This window comes from Bos indicus, chromosome 17, assembly GCF_029378745.1.
Source record: "Bos indicus isolate NIAB-ARS_2022 breed Sahiwal x Tharparkar chromosome 17, NIAB-ARS_B.indTharparkar_mat_pri_1.0, whole genome shotgun sequence".
NCBI classification, from domain to species: Eukaryota; Metazoa; Chordata; class Mammalia; order Artiodactyla; family Bovidae; genus Bos; species Bos indicus.
Window position 1 is genome coordinate 64,288,912 of NC_091776.1, and position 21,576 is coordinate 64,310,487.

The window sequence follows — 21,576 nt, forward strand, 5'->3', positions numbered from 1 at the left end:
TTGTTGCGGCTCCCAGGCTGTAGCACACTCGGGCTTCAGCAGTTGAGGTGCATGGGCTTAGTTGCCCCACAGCATGTGGGGTCTTACCAGAGCAGGAGTCAAAAACCCGTGTCCCCAGCATTGGCAGGTGAATTCTTAACCACTGGACCATCAGGGAAGCCCTAGATTTTCTTCATGAAGCTGAAAACAAGGACATATTATCTACTGATTAGAAATTTGTGCGGGAATGTAAATTGGTGTAATCAGTATGGAAGATGGTATGGACGTTCCTCAAAAAGGTAAAAATCGAACTACCATATGATCCAGCAATTCTACTTCTGGGTATTTATCCAGAGGAAACTAAATCATTATCTTGAAAAGGTATCTGTACCCCTGTGTTCATTGCAATATTATTTACAATAGCCAAGATAATGGAAACAACGCAGATGTCTGACAGATAAATGGATGAGAAAGTGTAGTATTGTGGAATATTATTCAGCCATTAAAGAGAAGGAAATTCTGCCATTTGTGACAAGATGGATGGATCTTGAGGGCATTATTCTAAGTGAAGTAAATCAGAGACAAATACTCTTTATCGCTTACATGCTGAATCTTAAAAACGAAAGCCAACACAAAACCCAAACTCTAAGCAAATAGCACATTTGGGGGCTTCCAGAGGTGGTGGGTTAGGTGGGCGGGTGAAACGGGTGAAGGGGTCTGAAGGTGCAAGCTTCTGGTTGTAATATAAGCAAGTCCTAATGTACAGCCTTGTCAGCTACAAAAAGGGTAAATGAACTGAAAAGAGGCTGCCATGATGGCTGCTCAACAGTCAAGACTTAACTTTTAATCTGCTTGCTTGGCTTTCAGTATCATTTAGAGACTCGGGCAGAGGAGATGTGTCTGTGAGAGTGTTTTATAGTTGAACCTGTGCTCTCAGCCTGTTCTTACAGTCTTTGTCTTTCAGATATTCATCAGTTTTTATTATAATGAAAATCATTCTAGAACAGTCCCAGTCTTACTGGAAATTTGGGCAGAATGATCAATTGCTTATTATAAGGCCTTGAGTAAGGTTCATAATTCCCAACATTTTGTGGAAATTAAACAACACATTGCAAACAGAACAAAAACCACATTGCATTTTTTCTATCTAAAATCAGTTTATTTTGAAATTTGTAAACATTGATTGCTTAATGATTGCTGCGCTGTCTCCCTCTTTATTACCACGAGGACCTTAATTACTGTGACAGTTGGAAAGAAAAGGCCCTATGCAGTTCCAAGAACTACACTTGAAAGACTAATGGGCAGACAACCTCTCCAAGAGTGAACTCTGATAAGATATTTGAAATTGAATGTATTCTATCCTTGGGCTTTTTGTCTGTGTATTTGTTCAGCATTGTTTCATCTATTCTTTTTAATATAACTGAAAATTAAATTTACTTATAAAATGCCTTCATTTGGGGGATGCTTTAGTTGTGTAATTTGGGATACGATATTTAATAAAAGAACACCTAAGTTTGATGGTATGACACTTTGGAAATTTATAGCTGAACATCTAAGAAATTGGTGAAACACTAATGTATACTACAGGCTTCTTTATCAGGAAGAGGTTTGTTTTTCTGTAGTGAACACCATGCTGCCATGGGAGAATATAGAGTTTTGTAAAGGTTCGTTGATAACTGTTGCTAGGTCATTAATGTGAAATCGTACTTTTGGCTCATAAATTGGCAGGAAGTTGACTTGTTTTTTTTCCCTTGGGGTAGGGAAACCTATTAGCAGGCTCTGAAATAACAGTTGCAGACATTTATCAGACAGTGCTTACTATGTTTCAGACTCTATACTAGGCACATTGCATATTTTTAAAAAACATTTTTATTGAGAGATAATTCACTTATACAATTCACCCTACTTAAAGTATACAGTTCAATGGTTTTTAATATATTCACAAATATGTACAAATATGTAGAGCTGTCACCACAAATCGTAGAATATTTTCATCACTTCAGAAAGAAAGGCTGTACTCTTTAGCTATAACCTCCTATTCTGTGATACCCCTTTCTCCCCACAGGCAATCACTAATTTGCTTTCTGTGTCCATGGGTTCGCCTATTCTGGGCCTTTGTGTGAATAGGAATCATAATATGTAAGCTTTTGTATTTAGCTTCTTAGCATAATAAGGTTTATTTAAGTTGTAGCATGTATTAGTATTTTTTTTAATTGCCAAATAATATCCCTTTGTGTGGATATATGCCATTTTGTTTGTCCATTCATTGTCCAGTGGGGATCGAGCATTTGAATTGTTTTCACCCTTTGGCTGTTGCAAATGGGCTGCTCTTAAAATTCTTGTACAAATATTTGTCTGACTACCTGTTTTTAGCTCTTTGAGGTAAGTTCCTAGTTGTGGAATTTCAGGGTCATAGTGTAACTCTGTTGAATCATTTCAGAACTGCCAGACTGCCCTCCCAAGCAGCCCACTACCTGTGTCTGAGGGTTCAGATTTCTCTGCGTCCTCATTGACACTTATTCTCTGGCCTGATTCTAGCCATCCTGGTGGGTGTGAAGTGGTATTTCAATGTGATTTTGATTTACATTTCCCCAGTGACCAAAAATATCCAGCATCTTTTCTTGTGTTTTTGGACATTTCTCTTTTGGAAAGACCTATTCAAGTCTTTTGCTCATTTTGAAATTAGATTGTTTGTCTTTTTTATTACTAAGTTGTAGGAACTCTTTATACTAGAGACAAGTACTTTATCAGATATATTATTTCCAAAAATTTTCTCCCATTCTGTGAGTTGTCTTTTTACTTTCTTGATGGTGACTTTGAAGCATAAAGGTTTTTAGTTTTGACGCAGTCCATTTTGTATACTTTTTATTTTTGTTGCTTGTGTTTTTGGTGTCATAGCTAAGAATCCTTTGCCAGATCCAAGGTCATGAAGATTTACTCCTGTGTTTTCTTCGAAGAGTTTTAAAATTTTAGCTCTTAGAGTTATATCTTTGATCCATTTTGAGTTAATTATTTTATATTATGTGAGGTCAGGGTCCAGCCTTTTTTTTTAAAATCATGCGTTTATTATGAAAATATGGTAACACATTTACAAAAGACTTGGAAAATACAGAACAAAGTTACATAGAGTTCCGCTTCCAGCTTCTTTTGTGTCTGTTGTGCGGTCTCAGCACCAGTTGTTGAAAAAAAGAGTCTTATTCCCCACATTGAATCATCTTGGTACCCTTGTTGAAATCGCTTGATCAAAGATGTAGGAAGAACTGTCAGTTCTATTCCATTAACTTATATGTCTGTCCTTGTTCTGATTTTGTCAGATACTTTTTCTGTGAGATGGTCATGTGATTTTTGTTTTTTATTTGATTGACACGTTACATTAATTGATTTTCAAATGTCACACCAACCTTGCATTGTGGGAAAAGTCCCACTTGGTCACAGTGTAGAATCCTTTTCACATGTTGCTAGATTTGGTCTGCTAGTATTCAGTTGAGGATTTTTGCATCCATATTTATAAAAGATATTAGTCTAGTTTTCTTGGGATGTCTTTGTCTGATTTTGGTATCAGAGTAATACTGGCCTTATAAAATTAGTTTGGAAGTAATTGGTGAAGAACTGGTATTGATTCCTTAACATTTGATAGACTTCAGCATTGAAGTCATCTGGACCTGGTATGTCAAATATCGTTTTTAATTCTTATTATAAGGTATCATCCTCTTCCATAGGTGAGGAAACTGAGGCTCAGAAAGGTTAGTGGCAGGAGTGGAACTTGAATCCGGATTACCTTATGTCAAGGACCAGGATGATAAAGACAGCTGTGTGTCTCTGACTGTATAGGGCAGTGTAATAAAATGCGATCCTGCTGCAGTCCCGGTAACAGGGGCTCGTTTAATGGTCACTGCAACTTTATGTGTATTGTGTCCATTTCCAGGCAGAGACTCTGACCCTGAAGGAGGTTATGACTTGCCCTGCTGAACCCCAGCCAGGAGGTAAACGGAGTGCTTTGCGCTCACACAGCTGCCCGACTTGCGAGCCCGCCCTGTTCACTGCTCTTCTCTGTTGTGTGCAGTGTGAGCAGCCGTGCCACACGTGGGCAGCTGAGCCCAGATGAGGTTCGACCTCGGGTGTGGATGGCCTGGCCCAGACAGCGCAGCACGGCCAAAGCCCTGGCCTTCGCCCTGTCTGCTCTGTCACTAACACTCTGCTCCGTGGTTGTAGCAAAAGAACCTCTCACTCAGACTTCGTGTACTTGGGATGGAAATTTGTGTAACATACGTCACTTTGTGTAATACAGACGTGACTTTTAAAGGTATTTTAGTACGTCAGACAGCCAGCAGCTTTGTGAGATGTTTTCCAGTGAAGACATTCAAAGCATATTTATATTAATATTCACGTTGTTGGTGAGATTAGATGGTATCCTGGCCTGTTTGACTGAAGAGGAAAAACTGTCTCCATTTTTCAAGTTAGAGGGCTTCCTCACACGTCTGTTCACACTGACTGAATGGTGGCCCGAAAAGCTGACCCAGTGCCCATGTGGGTGGAGGGGCTGGGTGGGTGGAGGACTTCCCAGAGGGCGACGAGAGCTGTCTCAGCCTAGCAGCCAGTGTTCGGGACCTGCTGGGACACTGGGGCTGGAGGCTCCACTGTGCAGACTCAGGCTGTCTGGGTGGCACCCGCTGGTACCTCTGCTCACTTGTGCTGTGTTGTCCTGTCCAGGGCCCCCGTGTGGCTTCTGGGGCAGGTGGGGGCAGCGCCTGACTGTGCCACACGGGAGGAGCAGAGCTGGGTGTCTGGCTGCTCCTAACTAGGCTGTCGGTCAGTTTTCCCTGCAGCACCCCTCCCCCCCCCCGACCCCGCTGGCCACGCACCGACATCAGTTTCCCTTCTGAGCGCTGGGCCTGGCGTCCTGTGAGCTGCTCCTCCGAGACCTCTGCTGCGGGGAGAGCACTCACTTCTGTCAGCTCCACGGGCTCGACAGCATTCCTCTTGCACAGGCTCGTGGTCCCGCTTGCTCTCTGTAGGCTCCTTTCCAGTGTCTTTGCTTCTCTTTTGGCGTTTATACCTGTGTTTATTCCTTTACTGTCATTTTATTAGGATTTCAGGAAGGAGTGGAGAGAAATGCCATTTGTGAATTTCTTTTGTAAATTACCTCATCGTGTCCTTTGTGTGATTTCCCATTGGGATTTTCATGTTTGAAATCTGTAAAATCATTACTTAAGCGGGATCAACTCTTTGGCACATAGTGCAGGTCTCCCTTCCTCTGCGTTAACTGCACTTCTGAAACGCCTGCTAGAAGGTCATGGCGGGGATTCCGGCTTCTGCGACTTGTGTAGGTGGTCAGGGAGGGAAGTGGACCCTGAGACCAGCTGACTGTACGTTGCTTTTTGTATGGACGTGCTTTTCTTTAGGTTTCACCACCTTGTGGAAGCTGTCTTGTCTTCTCCAGCTTGAGACGAATTCATTCTGTTGCACGGATGGAGGGCCCCGGCCAAGTGGGAGGAAATAATTTACCGTCTCCTCACTGAGGGCTTTCGGCATCTGCTCTTCCTGGTCAGCTGGGAAGGTCTGGCAGCTGCTGCACTGAGGAACACGGGTGCGCAGCAGCCTGCCAAGGCTTTGCTGCCTCAGCCCAGCCACATGCCCTGGGCTTCTGCACTTAGCAGTGGGCCCAGAGCCGTGAGGAAGGGGATTCAAGGGTCGGGGCTGGTGGTAATTAGTGGCCCCCCACATATGTCCCATTTGGCACGAGTGGACAGGTATTATGTGCCCTCCTCTGTCCTTGGGGACAGGGGAACTAGTTTGCAGCTGAGTTGTGAAGGTTTGCCTGTGTTCCATCGTCACGTGTTTTCCGGGGGCTCCTTCCTCCCTGGCCAGCATGAATGGAATGTCCTGTGTTAGAGGACAGGAAGATGACACTGCGGTGCAGCCCAGGAGACCTCAGTCAGGTGGGGCCTGCTGCTCCTAAAGCCTGACTGCTTTCAGTGTTGGACAACCCAGTGGAATTTGGGGTCTAAAATGACCCCTGAGGAAGCCCGGGAACACCGGCTTGGTGTCCCTTTCTGTCCCCAGGTCCCCTGGGCCCCTTGGGAAGTGGCTGTGCTGAGTGGTCAGCTCTGACATACTGGTTTCCTTTCCCCTCCTTGAGTTTTTCTTTTCCTCTGCTCATGGCTGCTGCCGTGATGACCCCAGGCCTTTCTCCATCACAGCAGCTTCTTAGCCCAGCCCCTTTCTGCCTGATCAGTCCAGTGTGCCGGTGGCACCCCTCTTATCATCCAGTTCATCTCCACTTTTCATGAAAATTTTTGCCTTGCTTTTTCTCTTCCTCAACCTGGCTTTGGCCCCATGATAGCAGAAGTAGTCAGACTGCAGGTAACATCACCAGAGATGTGGTTCTCAGTTGCTCTGATTGTTCTGCTTGTGTTGGAAGCCTCTTGAAGGCAAGGGCGGTTTGTTTGTGTTGAATTCTCCACTGTTTGTAGCTGGTCTTGTGGAAACACTCGTGAGCAGACACTGCTCTCAGACGGCAGAGTGCTGATGTCTGGGGAAAATGCTTAAAAATGGAAAAATTACCTTGGCAGACTGAGGAAAAAGCCACAGTATCATAATTTGGGAGAGGAGGGGATTCCTCAGCTTCAAATCAACCAAATGACTTCACTTTGGAGTTTTTCTTATCCATAAAGGGGTGGGGGTCATAGTGGATTGTCTTTTCAGTCCCACCCAGCCCTGAAAGGCTAATTTCTTTCATTCTTTACCTTGATTTTTCTCTTAAAATTAAAACTAATGAGCTGTTTCTGGATCTCGAATTTGGAATTTTTCATTTCTTTGTAATTCTTTCCCTGACGCATTTTGCAGTTCTCTCTGAGTACGTGCTGCTAAAGGAAATTTGGATTTGCCATTTGGCCACCATTTAAGAGAGCAGACAAAATGCTATACTGTTCTGTTTTTTTTTCCCTGACTTGGAGCTCTTCATTTGTGAAAGTAAACTTTCTCTCAGGGGCATGATTTTAACTTACTTTTTGTCCTCCCACAGACACGATGAGGCGAGTGGTACGACAGAGCAAGTTTCGGCATGTATTTGGACAAGCAGTGAAAAATGACCAGTGTTACGACGACATCCGGGTTTCTCGAGTGACCTGGGACAGTTCCTTTTGCGCTGTCAATCCCAGATTCGTTGCCATAATCATAGAAGCGAGCGGGGGAGGAGCGTTCCTTGTACTCCCTTTGCACAAGGTAAGTCATCTGACTTTCCATCCTGTGAGATGACACCCTCCAGTAATCTCTGCTTAGCCTATAATGGATTGATTTTGGAGACTGATAGTTCACTAAGCATTGTGTGATTTCTGGGACCATTAGACTCTGCTGTAATTGAGGTTAAGTTCCACACGCTTTACTAACCACATTAGTTTTTCTTTGACAGAGAATCATTAAACAGAATGGTGAACTCTGTTCTGGACATGCCCTCTATGGATAGGAAAGATTCTTACAGTGACGCTGTGAGTGTGGACAGGCACAGGGACTTAATGATTTGGTTAGTAACCATCCGCTTGCCTTGAAAGATTCCCACCCAAAGTGCAACTTTAAAAGCAGTAATGTTTTTAAATGGGCAGAAATTGTAAAAGATATATAAGAAACTCTTGTGTATGTGTGTATGTGTGAGTGATCATGAGGAATGAGACTTCTTGGTTTTGTTTTGTTTTTGAATGGTAAATGGGATGAGAGCCCAAGAAAATGTCCCCAAACAATGCAAATTGCAAGTCTGTGCAGTAGTAAGTTTCGGCATAGGATCTAAACAGCATTCACAAGTGGTAGAAATAAAGGCTATCTACTGAAAGTGGTTCCATGTGATTTTCAGCCTTGCTGGGCTTCCTAGTTCTCCCTTCTGACTTCATCCTTCCAGAGAACCCTCTCTGATATAGGGGAGCAGATAGGCGGTTTGTAACTTTCTGACCATTCTTGAAAATTGTAGATGAGGTCTGTGCGAGCTTTAACAGGAAATCCCAGAATTGCAAATAATGGAGGGGTGGGCGGGCGGGAAACACTGTGAAGAGAGAGCCTGGAAAGAGTCATTTTCTGATTAGCTTTTAGGAGGAAAATAGGTTTGGTGAGTCCTGAGCCCTCATGATAAGGATGCAGAGGCTGGGTCACGTCACAGCTGTTTCCACTCTGCTGGGAACAGTGGATCTCCCTGAGCCCGAGCCATGCCTGTTAGGGGCGTGTCTCCTCATGATGGGCCGTGTGATCCTGAAATGGTTACGGTCCGTGAATTTCTGTCAAAGTTTGTTTCCCATTGTATTTTGGTGTTTTTTTTCTTAGGAAGACTCTTGCTGGGAAAGCTTCCAGTTTTTTTTGACTTTTCATTCTCTCAGATGCTCGTGACCAAACTTGTTTTATTTTAGCATCTGATCTGCACCTCGGTGACTGGATTGATGTGGTATTGTACAACAGAACCATCTCACTACAGAAACAGGACATGGATGCCTTTGGGGAACAAATCTGATATATGTCTCCACATGTACTTTCTTATTGGCAAAGTTATCTATCATTTTTTAAAGAAGACTCTTCATTAAATTGAAATTATTTTGTACTCAGACACTTTCGCTTTTGTGGAGAAAACGTCTGCTTTGGTGGTGAATAATACATTCAGTTCAGTTCAGCCGCTCAGTCATGTCCAGCTCTTCTCGAGCCCATCGACTGCAGCACATCAGGCTCCCCAGTCCATCACCAACTCCCGTAGCTTGCTCAAACTCGTGTCCATTGAAGTCAGTGATGCCATCCAACCATCTCATCCTCTGTCATCCCCTTCTCCTTCTGCCTTCAATCTTTCCCAGCAGAATAATACATTACACTGTTACATCTGTACTTACCTGATTTTGGAGTGGGATTTGGAATCTAATGCCAGTTTTGCATTTGATTGCCACGACTTTTCAGTTGATTTGTCCACCAAGAGCAAGGAGCACTTGAAAACTTGACTTTCAGTGGTGTCTTAATGGTGGCTAGCTGAGAAGATAGCTCAGCTTGTTGACCAAGATCAGGCTCTGAGGCACCGTGATCTCTTTTGAGTTCAAGAGGATAAATTTAAGACTTTTGGGGTTTTTTTTTTTTTTTTTTTTTTTGCTTCAAAGAAATGGAACAAGCCAATTAAGAAGCCCAAAATAAACTTCCGAGTGGCTAATCTTCCTCTGAGTTCAGACAGTTCTCTTCAAGTCCTACATCCACAGAAGGCTTTGTGAGTCCACTTTAGCTTTCACCAACCATGGAAAGCTTAGGGTTCTGCTTATACCATGTAAGGGACACTCGTGTGCAGGTCCAAAGCCAGCTGGATCCTGTGCTTTGGTTTTTAACATGAAGTGGTCAATAAGTAGATTTTAGCATTTTGTTCTTTAAGCAACTGTGTAGGAATTAGGATAGAATGAGTTGCTTCAGAAATTATCATGTTTGAGCAAAGTGGTGGTTTTGGAGGAGCCTCCAGGGCCTGTATTTCCCAGGCTTATAAATAGCATTCTTTGCTCCTTAAATATTAATTTGTGTTGGAGGAGGTGACATTGGCATGAACTAAGCCCAGTGACACCCATTGGAAATAAATCCAGTACTTGGGGTTACCAAATTTTATAATCAATGGGTTCACACATACTCTGGGATTTTTGTGTATTAAAGCATGTGTGTTGCGTCCTTAGGATCAGTGTGGTGTTGAGGAAGGAACATGGGCCCGGGAGTCGGGGAGCCGGCCGCTCAGTGCTGCCTCGGTCACTGACTTCTAGTAGGGCGTGGATTCCTCACTCTGTCCTTCTCTCCCATTTCTCTATCTGGAATGTGAAAGGCTCTGTATTATACGAAAGTGATTTTCTGCTTTGGCAGTTCCAGATGATCTTGCAAGTATTTCTCGTCTCCTGTGGCACTCAATGTTAATATGACTTCTCATTTTGCTACCCAGAAGTCAGCAAGGGAAATGCTGTTGTTCCTTTTTTTCCCTCCTTAGTGCCAACATGTAACTTTGCGAAGTAGATGCCTGTTTACTCCTGGTTGCTTTTCTACCAAAGGCAAGGCTGAGCCAAGCAAAGAAAAGTAATCCTTGGCCTCTGTAGACAGTCCTGTGTCTCAGCAGCTCTTGAAAGGCTCTGCTAGGATGGCAGGGCCTAGCCCAGAGCCCTGGAGTGTCAGGTAACACTCCCCTTTCTTTTCTTCCTAAGACCCTGTCCCTTAACTACTTACTACCTGTGCTTTTAGAAAATAGAACTCTGTTCCACGTTGTCAGGAAACCTACATTTCTGCCTGCTTTGTAGGGCCGACTGCCCCCAGATATCTCTTTCCTTTTAATTTTAGTTTAATAGTATATATTTGAATGAGGATCATAAGTTTTACGTTTTCACAAGTGATAGTTCATTGTTAGATGTGCACAGTTGGTTAGATGCGCATGTGATCAGTTGGTTTGATCGTCTGTAATCTCTGTCCTCCAGGAGTGCTGTGTCTGCCTTTTATTGTGGTCAGTTTCCTGACACCCTCCCCCACCCCCCGAAGATTGCTGGTACTGAGATGTTTGTCTCCCCTTTAGAAGTGCAGCCTTGAAGGAGGAAAACACTAGGGACCCCGAGTGCATGTTGAACCCTTGGTCCTGAACAGGATTCTGTCCTGGAAAAGAGATCCTGCAACTTCAGTGTCTTGGCAACTTTGAAATTGTTTTATAATGAGGTGCTGCTTTTGTTTAAAGGGAAGGGAAAACCAAATTCCCACATGTAATATGAAGTGATGCTTGAAGTGAAGATTGCAGGGAATGATGCTCTGGGTGTGTGTTGGGCTCCTGTGTGTGAGGATGGCAGTCTAGGATTTCTCTAAACATGAACTTAAGGGGATGCGTATGGTTTTAAATAAATATCTCAGAGATTTCTGGTAATGTGCGTCGCCCCCTGCTCCCCACCCGCCACGTCCTCCCCTCATGCCCTCTGCGGCTGCAGTTTTTACCCCTTCTTATAGTCAGCCAGGCTGGTTTTGGTGGTGCTTTGGAGGTTTTCTGTCCACATTAATAAGTGTGTATTGATTTTAAGATGTATTGTGACTCTTTCTGAAAGGCTCCCCATTTTAAAACATGGCCTCTGTGAGTTTTTCTTCAAAGTTAGTGTCAGCAGTAAATACGACTGACTGCAGCCTCATGAGGCTTGTGGTTAGATTCTAGGAGAATCATGGTCTCTGTCTTCCAGGACTTTAGAAATGGAAAGAGTATTAGAGACAAATACATTGATGTGTACACAGCAAGAGATAAGCTTAGGAAGGAATATGTTTGTTTAAGTGTATTGGTTTATGAGGTTTTTGTCCAGAAGATTTTATAGGATTTTAAAGGGTCACTGCTGGGGGAATGTGGAAAGTACTGAGCCCCGAGGTGGGGCAATTTAGATTAGTACGCGTGATTCAGGGTTTCTTCCTTAATACTTCCATCAAGCTGCGGCATGCTGTCCTGTCATGACTTCTCGAGGTGTGGCCTAGTACGTTTTCTGGTTCTTTGGTCTTTCAGAGGATGAATAATAGCTGTCTTGCCGAACAGAAGTTGGCTCTGTGGTTTTGGCCATGGAGTTTTCCCACAACTGCACAAGCTGCCATGTCAGAAGCATGCAGGTTTTGGCCCCCTGTGCGCTCTACCACGTGGGCTGAACAAGCCTTCCTGAGTATGGGAGCCACACTCATGATGTGGGACTGAGGCACTCCCATCCCTGTTGTGAGCCACTGTGGCTTACACGAACACGGCAGTGTTTGTGGGTAGGTGTGTGCGTGCACGTGTGTACACACACACACACTAAAGCTGCCGATCACAGAGAACCTGGAAATCCTAACCTAAACAGGGGTTGAGGAAGTTGGTTAGAATTTTTGCTCGCGATCTCTTATCCACTTGGGTGTAGGATGCAAAGTGGAGGGCTCCTGTCTTCCTTCCTCCCTTGACGGTCTTACTTCAGAGGATTGGCGTGATTGCTGATTTCTTCTTCCCAGCAATTGCCTTGGAGAGCAGGTCTGCTCTTGGCCATGCTGGGGTGGATGTGGCTCAGTCTTTGCTAACCTTCTGGGCCTCTGTCTCCCCTCTGCTCTTGTTCCTCTGGTGTTAGCTGTGTCTGCCTTCTTATACATCGTTATGTTTCTCCCATATATTTTGTGGGAGTATTTGGGATCTTGCTTTATTTATGTCCATGAACTATCTTTTCAATTCATTTGTAGCCCTTTACAACTAGAGTTTTGTGAAAGAATTCGGCCCTACAGAAATCATCTCCGTGAATATTTTCTTAGTTCTCTTAAGGAATGGACATTGCTAAGCCTTGTAGATGCATAGGAAAGAAATTAATCCACTACGTAAGTAGCTGCCTCAGGGCGTTAGGACTTAATTCTTCCATGGACTCAGGTTGGCAAGGGCTGCTTTAGAGTACTTTTCTGTCATATTTATTGAAGAAGAAATTTATTGAGGAAGAAATCTTGATTCATTGTAGTCAGTATTCTAAGTGCTGCTGCTTGATATTTAGTATCCAACTCAGAGTTTACCTCTGATTCACTGAGACAGTGGAAATCAGACTTTGGATTTCCTGAGCTGCTTGTCTCAGGCTGCATCCTCAAGCTGTCAGGTAATTATGCTTTTAGCCACCTGACAGATAGAGGGAGGGTGGTTGGGGTGGTGTGCAGGCTGGCTGGCCGGCTGTGTGGCAGGGCTCTCCGTCGTCTCGCCTCACTCCCTGTGGGCGGCAGCCTCCAGAGTGGCCTCCAGTGGGCCTCGCCTCCTCGTGTCTCGCCGTCAGGCGGTTTCCTCCCACATTAAATGGAAGTGACCTTTCTCGCCGTTGGGATATGGAGGAACTGATGGAGTGTGGCTTCCGAGACTAGGCCTTAAAAGCATATTGACTTCCGCTTTGTTTCTTTTGGAGCTGCCATGTTGTAAAGACCCTCAGTTGGCCTTATGGAGAGGTCCTCGGGACTGCCTGCCAGTGGCCAGCACCGACTGACCAACCTCGTGAGTGTGCCGTCTTGAAGGTGGATCCCTGCAGCCCTGGCTGACACCTTGACTTATGAAAACCCTCAGCTGGAACCACCCAGATAAGCTGCTTTTGCACTCCTGACCCCACAGAAACTTTGTGAGATAAGAAATATTTATTGTTTTAAGTAGCTAAATTTTAGGATGACTCATTAAGCAGTCCAAGACACTTGGCCAGCAAGATCAAACCAGACAATCATAAAGGAAATAAACCCAGAATATTCATTGGAAGGACTGATGCTGAAACTGAAGCTCCAATACTTTGGCCACTTAATATGAAGAGCCAACTCATTGGAAAAGACCTAATGCTTGGAAAGATTGAGGGCAGGAGGAGGAGGGAGCGGCAGAGGATGAGATGGCTGGATGGCATTGTCGACTCAATGGACATGAGTTTGAGCAAACTCCAGGAAGTAGTGAAGGACAGGGAAACCTAACATGCTGCAGTCCATGGGGTGGCAAAGACTTGGACACAACTGAGTGACTGAGCAACAACAATTAAGCAGTAATGATAACTGAAACATTGTACAGTTGACGCTTGAACAACTAGGGTTACAGGCACAGAGCCCCCAGGCAGTTGAATATACACGTTTAAGGTTACAGTTGGTCCTTTGTATTAATGGTTCTGCATCTGTGGATTCAACCAACTATGGATCTTGTAGTACATACTCATTGAAAAAAATCTGCATCCTAAGGGGACCTGCCTAGTTTAAACCCATGTTGTTCAAGGATCAGGTGTATTCTCAGAATATGATGCTTACTTGACTCATAATGTTAGATCACACAGTGCGTAAATAAATAACTCAAAATAGCCTAAATGTCCTTTGCGTGCATGCTCAGTCACTTTGGTTGTGTCTGACTCTTTGTGACTCTATGGCCTGTAGCCTGCCAGGCTCCTCTGTCCATGGGCTTTCTCCAAGCAGGAATAATGGTGGGGGTTGCCATGCCCTCCTCCGGGGATCTTCCCAACCCAGCCACTGAACCCATGTGTCTTACGAGGCTCAAAGGCCTTTTGGGTAATTTTAGATACTATTTCCACCTCTCCTTTTAAAAAAATATATGTAGATAAATATATAGATACATAGCATTCTTTAATAAATCTTAAATGAATATTGAGGGATTAGGTACAGTAGCAAGAGAAATTTATGTTGGATGGCGGTACTTTTATCCTATGTTCTGTGATTTTGTCATACAACCTAAAAATGTGTTATAAGGTTATAGTCTGCCTTATGTGTAACTTCAAATTATGTTATTAATTTTGGGGGAAAACTGTAATGTTAACATAGATGGTGGGACTAAAGGTGATTATTTTCTTCTTTATAATTATCGGTACTTCTTTCAAAATGTTTTATAATGAATTTATTACATGTAAATATTATTTTTAAAAAGCATTCTCATTAATATTACCGAAGTGTATATGAAGAGCTACTTGTTGTTTAAACTTTAATGAAAGCTAAATCAGTACTTTAGAAAAATTACATTAATTCATTCACATGCTTATTCATGAGACATTTGAACACCTGCTCTGCCAGAACGTGTGTTGGATTCTTGCTCTTAAAAAGGCTTTGCCAGCAGTTGACGGTGATCCCTGCAGTGGGGAGATATGTTTGTGCCTAAAGGGCTCTTGACACAGTGATGGGAAATGAGTTCTCACCAAGCCTCAGAAGTCAAGGAAGATGTCACAGAGAATATGTATAGTCTGTGAAAATAAAGTCTTCCAGGATAGAATACTGCAAGTTGGGTTTCTCCTGAGCGTGGGAGCCAGAGGTGAAACAGAAGAGGAGCGCAGCCAACTCACTAAACTCATGGGTGAGAAGAGGGGCCCTGTTCCCAGGAGGGCAGAGAACCAGGGAGAGCCCTGTCCCTCCTCCCTGCGTCGGGAGGACCTTTTCTAGTGTTGGAGAAATGGAATGTTTGATTAGGGAGGAATTTGGAGGAGCTGTAGAACAGCCTTTTGGTAGAAAAATCTCACGCTTTTGGGCCGTTTTTCCCTTCACTTCCAGTATAAATAGTGCAGAAGTGGTATTTTCCTTCACCATTATATGAAGGAAAACCAGAGTAAGCATTGCTCTGAATTTTAGGATTATTGTTAAAAGTGGATCCATATAGCATCTTTGCGCTGTTTCAGCTTCAGAAAGCGGTGGTGACTTCATGTCATATTCACGACATCAACAATGTGCTTGGCGGGCCCCATTCACACCTCATGTCTTGGTTTTTGCATACAGTGGGGTTGCTGTCATACGCCTGTTCTACAGCTGCGGACATTGACACGCAGACCGAGTGACTGCCCAGAGCTCTGAGTCCTTCCGTGGATTAGAACTTTGAGTCTCTATTTGATTTGTACATGTATATTTTTGATTAACATTTATTTTTTCCACTGAGGGTGAAAGATTTAAAAAAAAAAAAAAGAAACCATGGCCTAATTGACACTTAATCCTTGGCATTGTTTCTCTGGGGTTGGAAGGCTTAATAACAAAAAACACTAGCCTGTCAGGGCTCCGATGCTGGCAGCTTGAGAATTGTCTTGAGGTTCGGAAAGTGCTTGGTCTCCGCCGCGCTCGCGCGCAGACAGCGGCTATGATGGAGTCGCAGCAGCTCACATCGTTGAAGGCTTCCTCTAAGTGCCAGGCGTCGTGCTGATAAGTGCCTTCTTTCATGGACTAGTTCAAAAGGAACGGCAGTCTCCCGATGGCGCTTTTCTCTCTGACCCCCAGTCACTGCCAGCACCTGCTGGATTTGCATTGGCTGTGACTCCCCCTGACTGTACGCCGTTGACAGGCAATTTCCATTCCCACAAATAGCGGTGCCCCGTTTTGGAGAGGGCTGGCGATGCTGGGAGCCCTTTGTACCGATGTGGACGTTTGGCACAGGGTAGCTTTGGTGTGACGGGCCAGAGCTTTTACGCAGGGCCAGTGTCCTGATGTGTCCCGGGATGCCCATTCACTGCCTCCTGAAGTAGATGCTGTCTGCTGCCCTGAGCACCTTAACTGTCGGTTGTACGGACAACTGTGAAGGGCCAGGGGGTGGGGCTGGGGGTGGCGGTGGCGGTGGCGGGCACCAGGTGCAGAACAATGACTTCCAAATTGTGTCCCGAGCTGCCAGCCCCATGAGCGCCGCACAGCCTCATTACCACATGAAGCGCCACAGAAGGACCTTTTCATTTTCTCCCAGTGACTGTTCTCCACAGTCATGCTGGGGGTGGGGGGCCGGGGGGACACCCTCCTCACCCCCAGTTATTAACAGTGGAGCACAAAGTCCTGGCAGAAGGAACCTCACCGTGTACCCGGGGGCTATTTTTGATTACAGCGAGTGGCTGTGTCTCAGAGTATGCCCTGGCAGATGACGCCGCGCCCCCGCCCCTCATCCTCCGCCCTCTCGTGGAGATGAGCAGGCAGCCTGTCCTTTGTGCGTTTCCTTGGCTGGCCTCTGGCGCTGCTGCAGTTCACTGATATGTCCACAGCAGCCGGCCCGCAGGCCTGACAGGCTCTGACAGTGGTTTTTACCATATATGGCCATCAGAGCTCTGGGGCTGTCAGCCGGCCAGCATCGTTTCCTTCCTTTGCTTTGATTGGCTGCGCAGCGGGCTTGGAGAATGGTGGGATCTGGGAGTCTGTGGTGAGGGGAAGCCACTGAGTCAAGTGCAAAGAACGTTTAACTCTTTCCTGGTTTTCTGGAGCGTGTGAGCCCGGGCTGAGCACACAGGCAGTGCTGCTGGCAGAGGCCTCTGTGTATAAATGTGACGATGACCCCACATTGGGCAGGCAGCGAGGAGCAGGTTTCTACATACCAATTACGCTACTGAAATAGACTCCAGGTGCTGTAGACAGATTCCTGCCGTCCCCGCTTGTCCAGAAGCCTCTTTGTAACCATATGTAGTAGACGTTATGCTCTCGCCAAGTTGAATTCCGCACTGACTGGGGGTGGGACCTAAGCTGGGTCCAGGCTGAGCCGGAGGGCAGTGATGAGCACGTGTTGGCCTTCTCGGAGGAGCGGGGACTTGGGTTTCCTTTCTGGCTGAGCTATAAGTCGGGAGTAAATGATACAGGCTACTGAATTGGGTCTCTGCTCTGGTGCTCCTGCTTGTTTACAACCACTGCAAGATGTCAGCTGCGTTGGCCATGCAGCCCAAAGCATTTGCCTAAAGAAAGAAAGAAAAAAAAAAAGAGCTGTGATATTTTTCTGGTTTTCATCCCCACTTCAAGGAAGGGTGGGTTTCTGCTCTGAGGCTTGTGGGTAAACCAGTGCAGAGCTGGGATTGGAAGGGGTGGTTCTGGGGCTTTTCCCCATTCGTGAAGGGTCCTGTGGGAGGAACCCCCAGGGTCAGGGAGATGACACTCAGGACAGGGGTTCGGCAACCAGTTCCCCTCCTTTCTGAGTGGGTGTCAAATACTTTGTTTTAGTTTCCTGTAGTTGCTCTTACATGGATAGTTCTTTTGCTCTCCAGCTTTTCCTTTCAAGCTGAACTGTGTTTTGACTCATTTCTACCTCATCATGGGTTCCTAGTTTTTAGGTTCTCAGACCAGAGGTAGTATATGGAATTATTTGTCTGCAGTGATGAGGTTTTTGCTTTATAAATTTTCTGTTAAGTTAAGAAGTTAGGAGATAGAGCCTCTCCATTTGCTGTTGTATATTTAGGCGTGGCTGAGCCAGGAAATGCCAACTCTTCTACCTTTCTGCTTTCTGATGATAAAATATCCATATTTTTACAGTAACTGCCGCCAGATTCTTCATGGACTTTTAAAATGGTCTCCTCACTCTTCAATACAGTTTTTAAAGAGGACATGCAGTGCCAGAATGGTTTGCTTGGCATTTTCACTTGTGCCCATAGAGACTGTTTCTTTTTGCTCACATGCAGGTGAGGGCTCCCACACCGTGCCTGGCGGCTGTGGTGGCCAGCTTACTTTCCAGCGCCTGGTAACCCAATCTGTGTGTGCTCTTCCTGAGCCCCTCCTCTCACCTCCACCTAAGGCTGGCGTTTCTGGTTCCCTTAAGGTAAAACCTCCTCAGAATGTTCCATTCCTGGGCCATGTATGAGCTGTCACTCTTGGTGACCGCCTGTCTGCAGGCCCTGTGTCATGTGCATTGGTCTTCCCGGCCAGCTGCTGGGCGCCTAGCCTTGCCCTGTGGACCACTCTCCCTGCACCACCCCCTGCCCCCCACCAGTCACTGTAGCTCCTTCCTGTGGAGGAACAGGGCCTGAAGAGATTTCAATAGAACGCATATCCACATAAATAATACTGCTCTAAGAAAAAGGAAGTTGAAAAAAAAAAAAAAAAAGAAAGAAAAACCCACTTCAATAGTTACCCTTTTTTGACTCCTTTGAACTCTGCACAGTGTGAATGGAGGCCTTATGCCCAGGCTCTGCAAACTTTTCCTTTGCGTCTGAGCACATGTTTAACTTACCATTCTCCTTGTGGAGAATGAGTTTTCAGGGAATTATTCCAAGGCTGGTGGTGAGAGATGACCGTGCCTCTGGAAAGATCTTCTGATGTATCAACAGTATGATAGTTACTGAACTTTGGACACGTCAAGTGATTTTGATCAGCATTTTTCCCTAAAATGAAAACCTGTATGAATATAAAGTAGGGATGAACAGTTTGGAAAAATCTTTGTTCCTTGAGCCAGGGTATGGGGGGAAGCTGTTTGGGCCTTATATCTGAGGATGGTGTAACCAGTCTGGATAATAAACTCAGATTATCATAATGGATTATAAAATGGCTGAATTATAAGACGACTGCAGATGAGAAGTTTGGAGGGCAGTCGTGGGAGCTGCCTGTACTGGACTGACTGAGGGAGACTGCTGAGGAAGCAGGCAGAACCCATCGCCCCGGAACAGCCTGCATGTCTGACTGAATCCAGAGTGTAGACCAGAAGGACATAGTGTGTGGAATACTCTCAGCATCTTAAAAAGGAATATCTGATTTGAATGATAGAACTAACGTGTCACTTTTTGACACCATGGGAGTTTTGTTTTTTTTAAACTTTACAGAAACATGTTAGTTGTGAGAAAGAATAAGCCTGCCGGGTAAAGTGTTGTATGGCTTTTACCAAAAGTCGCTTTTGGAAGTAACCAGTAATTATCAGATTGAGCCTCCTTGGCACCAGTTTGGTAGCATCTTCAATTTAATATTAAGCGAGCTAATGTGTGGATTGAAAGCAGTTACCATGTCAGGCGGTCGGTCTTAAATCAAGAAATAGTCAACTTAAATGATTAATGCAAAGGTCTTATGGAAGCGTTCCAGAGTTGTATTTTGAGACTTTGGGAGGGTGAAATGTCTGCACCTGTAAAATACACCATTAGCTTCCTTGAAAATACATCCCAGAGTGGAACTCCTTTATAGAAACGTCTGTGACAAGATTTTTGCATGTGTCTGTTTTGTATGTATCCAAAGGGCTTTGATTGCGTGGTAGTGTCTTCAGTGACTGCGATGAGTGCACTTCCTAAACGTGGATTCTTTTTTGAAAGGAGATACAAAAGGTAAGGTCGGGAAGAGCCTCTGGAGAAGGGAATGGCAATCCATTCCAGTATTTTTGCCTGGGGAATCCCAAGAACGGAGGAGCCTGGCAGGCTACAGTCCGTGGGGTTACAAAGAGTTGGACATGACTGAGCAACTAACACTCCACTCTATGACACATAAGTAAGATACTATTAGATGTAAGTGGAATCAGTTGTGGTTTCCTATTCAAGCTAATGGGAAATACCTTTGCAATTAGGAATATTTAGTTATGTTGAATTTTTTATGCCTCAGGAGGAATGTTTTTGCCAACTTATTTAAAATTGCAAGCATTCCTTCCTAGAGCAGTTTTACAAAGATGTATTTACTAATGCTTAAATTTTGATTTTTCACCACCCCCCCAAAAGAGAAAAGAAAGCCTATGGGAGGAAAGTGTTCCCAAACTCTGTGGGTTTAGTGAAGCGTCAGTCTCCAGGAGCTGTGCTGAGGCTTATAGCCCCTTTGAAATATTTGAGAACTTTTCCCAAACCCAGAGTAAACGACAGTGCCAGTGTCCTGGTGGTTCTCAGCTACAGGAGTGCTGGCTGGAACCTGTCGGAACCGCCAACCTCAGCCAGGGCCGCCACGTGGAAACTGCTGTCACAGCTGTCCCTGGTGCCAGCCACACATGCACTTCGGAGCTACATTTTACCCGGGGCTCATATTGCTGGATCTCCGGCGGGCCACTGAGTCCTTTAGATAATAATAGTCTGTAAGCCAGTGCTCTGACCTATTTCACTGATATGTCCCACAGGTGTATGCAGTGGGGTCTGAGCCAGAGCCTTTGGGAATCTTGGTGTTGGTCATTTTCGCCACTTGAGTTGACTTGCTGGTAATTCTCATCACTTGGAGTTTTAGCTGGAGAGGTACAGTAGAAGTTGTCCTATGGCATGTGATGGGGATAACTAGTAAATAATATATTTAAACAATTATTTAAAGCAGGAAATTTACATCTGACTGGCTAGTCTCAGCTAAGCTTTGAATTCCATGCTAGCAAAGCAGTAATATTCTAGATGATGTAACTGAGGTGACGCATCCTTAATGAAACAGTGGACTGATTTGTTAGTAAATGAAATTATTCTATATATAAGCCTTGGGAAATTGATGAGTAGTTCTTAAATCACTGTTTAGCCAGAGATGATACTTTAAAAGCTGTTATTAAGTTCTTGTCAGTCTTCCTTCCATCCTCTGCATTCATTTAAATTTGCTGCTTAGATGTGCAGGTAAGCCATGTTGTCACCATGACTTGTAGTCATGTCTTTCTGAATGGCCCTTCACAATCTAGAGTTAGACATGGATTCCTCAGTTTATTCACTGGATGATAAATGAGGATGTGTCATGATTATGAATGAGAAGTGCATTCGCATTAGGTCCCGGTGCAGAAGGACTTTCAGAAACGATATGCCCTCATCTTTACCATATAAGGCCGTTATAGTATGGTTTCCTTCGGTTTCCAGGGACTTGAGCTCTCAGCAATTTGTAATTCCCCAGCTCCGCCCTTTTAAAGATACATACTCATGGGTGAAATATGTTGTTGTGCTTTGGGTTTGATTTTATTGCGGGTAAGAAACTATTTGGATGTGTAAGCCCTTGGAATCAAGGGCTGATGCCTGACCGTGTGTGGAGAGCATCCTGCGTGTGAAACCACCAGTGCACACTGAAAACGGCAGTGTTCCTCACACGCTCTGCCTTGTGTTCCTTTATCACTACCAGACTTTGAGTTGATTCCCTTCCTGCCATGCTGTAGGAGGATGTGACTTTCCCTGCTTTATTTGTCGTAAGGATTTAGGGCGATGTTATAACCAGAGGAAGCAGCTGTTTGCAGGGTATCAGTTTTGATTAACTTTGGGTTTCTGATGACTAGCTGCCAATAATTTCCACTTTACTCTCGTGCCTTTTTCACAACCTCATGGCATAGTGGAAATTATCTTTCCCTGTAGAAACCTTGTAGGATTGTCAGTGATGTTTTCGATCTGTGCTTCTTGGCTTTCTCTGTTGGTATTTCTTTATCTAGAAAATGGGAATAATAGAGTTGCTCTATCATGCAGGAAGTTGTGCTAATGCAGATTAAAGATCTTCATACAGTTCTTAGCATGTAATGTAAGTCTTCTGAAA

General features: G+C 44.6%; 1 protein-coding gene across 3 annotated transcripts in view; it reads left to right on the forward strand.

Moving 5' to 3' along the window:
* CORO1C (coronin 1C) overlaps positions 1 to 21,576 on the forward strand; it is a 74,761-nt gene that overhangs the window by 20,032 nt on the left and 33,153 nt on the right. For all 3 annotated transcript variants that reach the window (XM_019977591.2, XM_019977590.2, XM_070769728.1), the window contains one exon: positions 7,004 to 7,203. In XM_019977591.2, coding sequence (XP_019833150.2) covers positions 7,009 to 7,203 — 195 coding nt within the window. In that variant the 5' untranslated portion in view covers positions 7,004 to 7,008. Of the gene's footprint in view, positions 1 to 7,003; positions 7,204 to 21,576 lie in introns of those variants that run through there.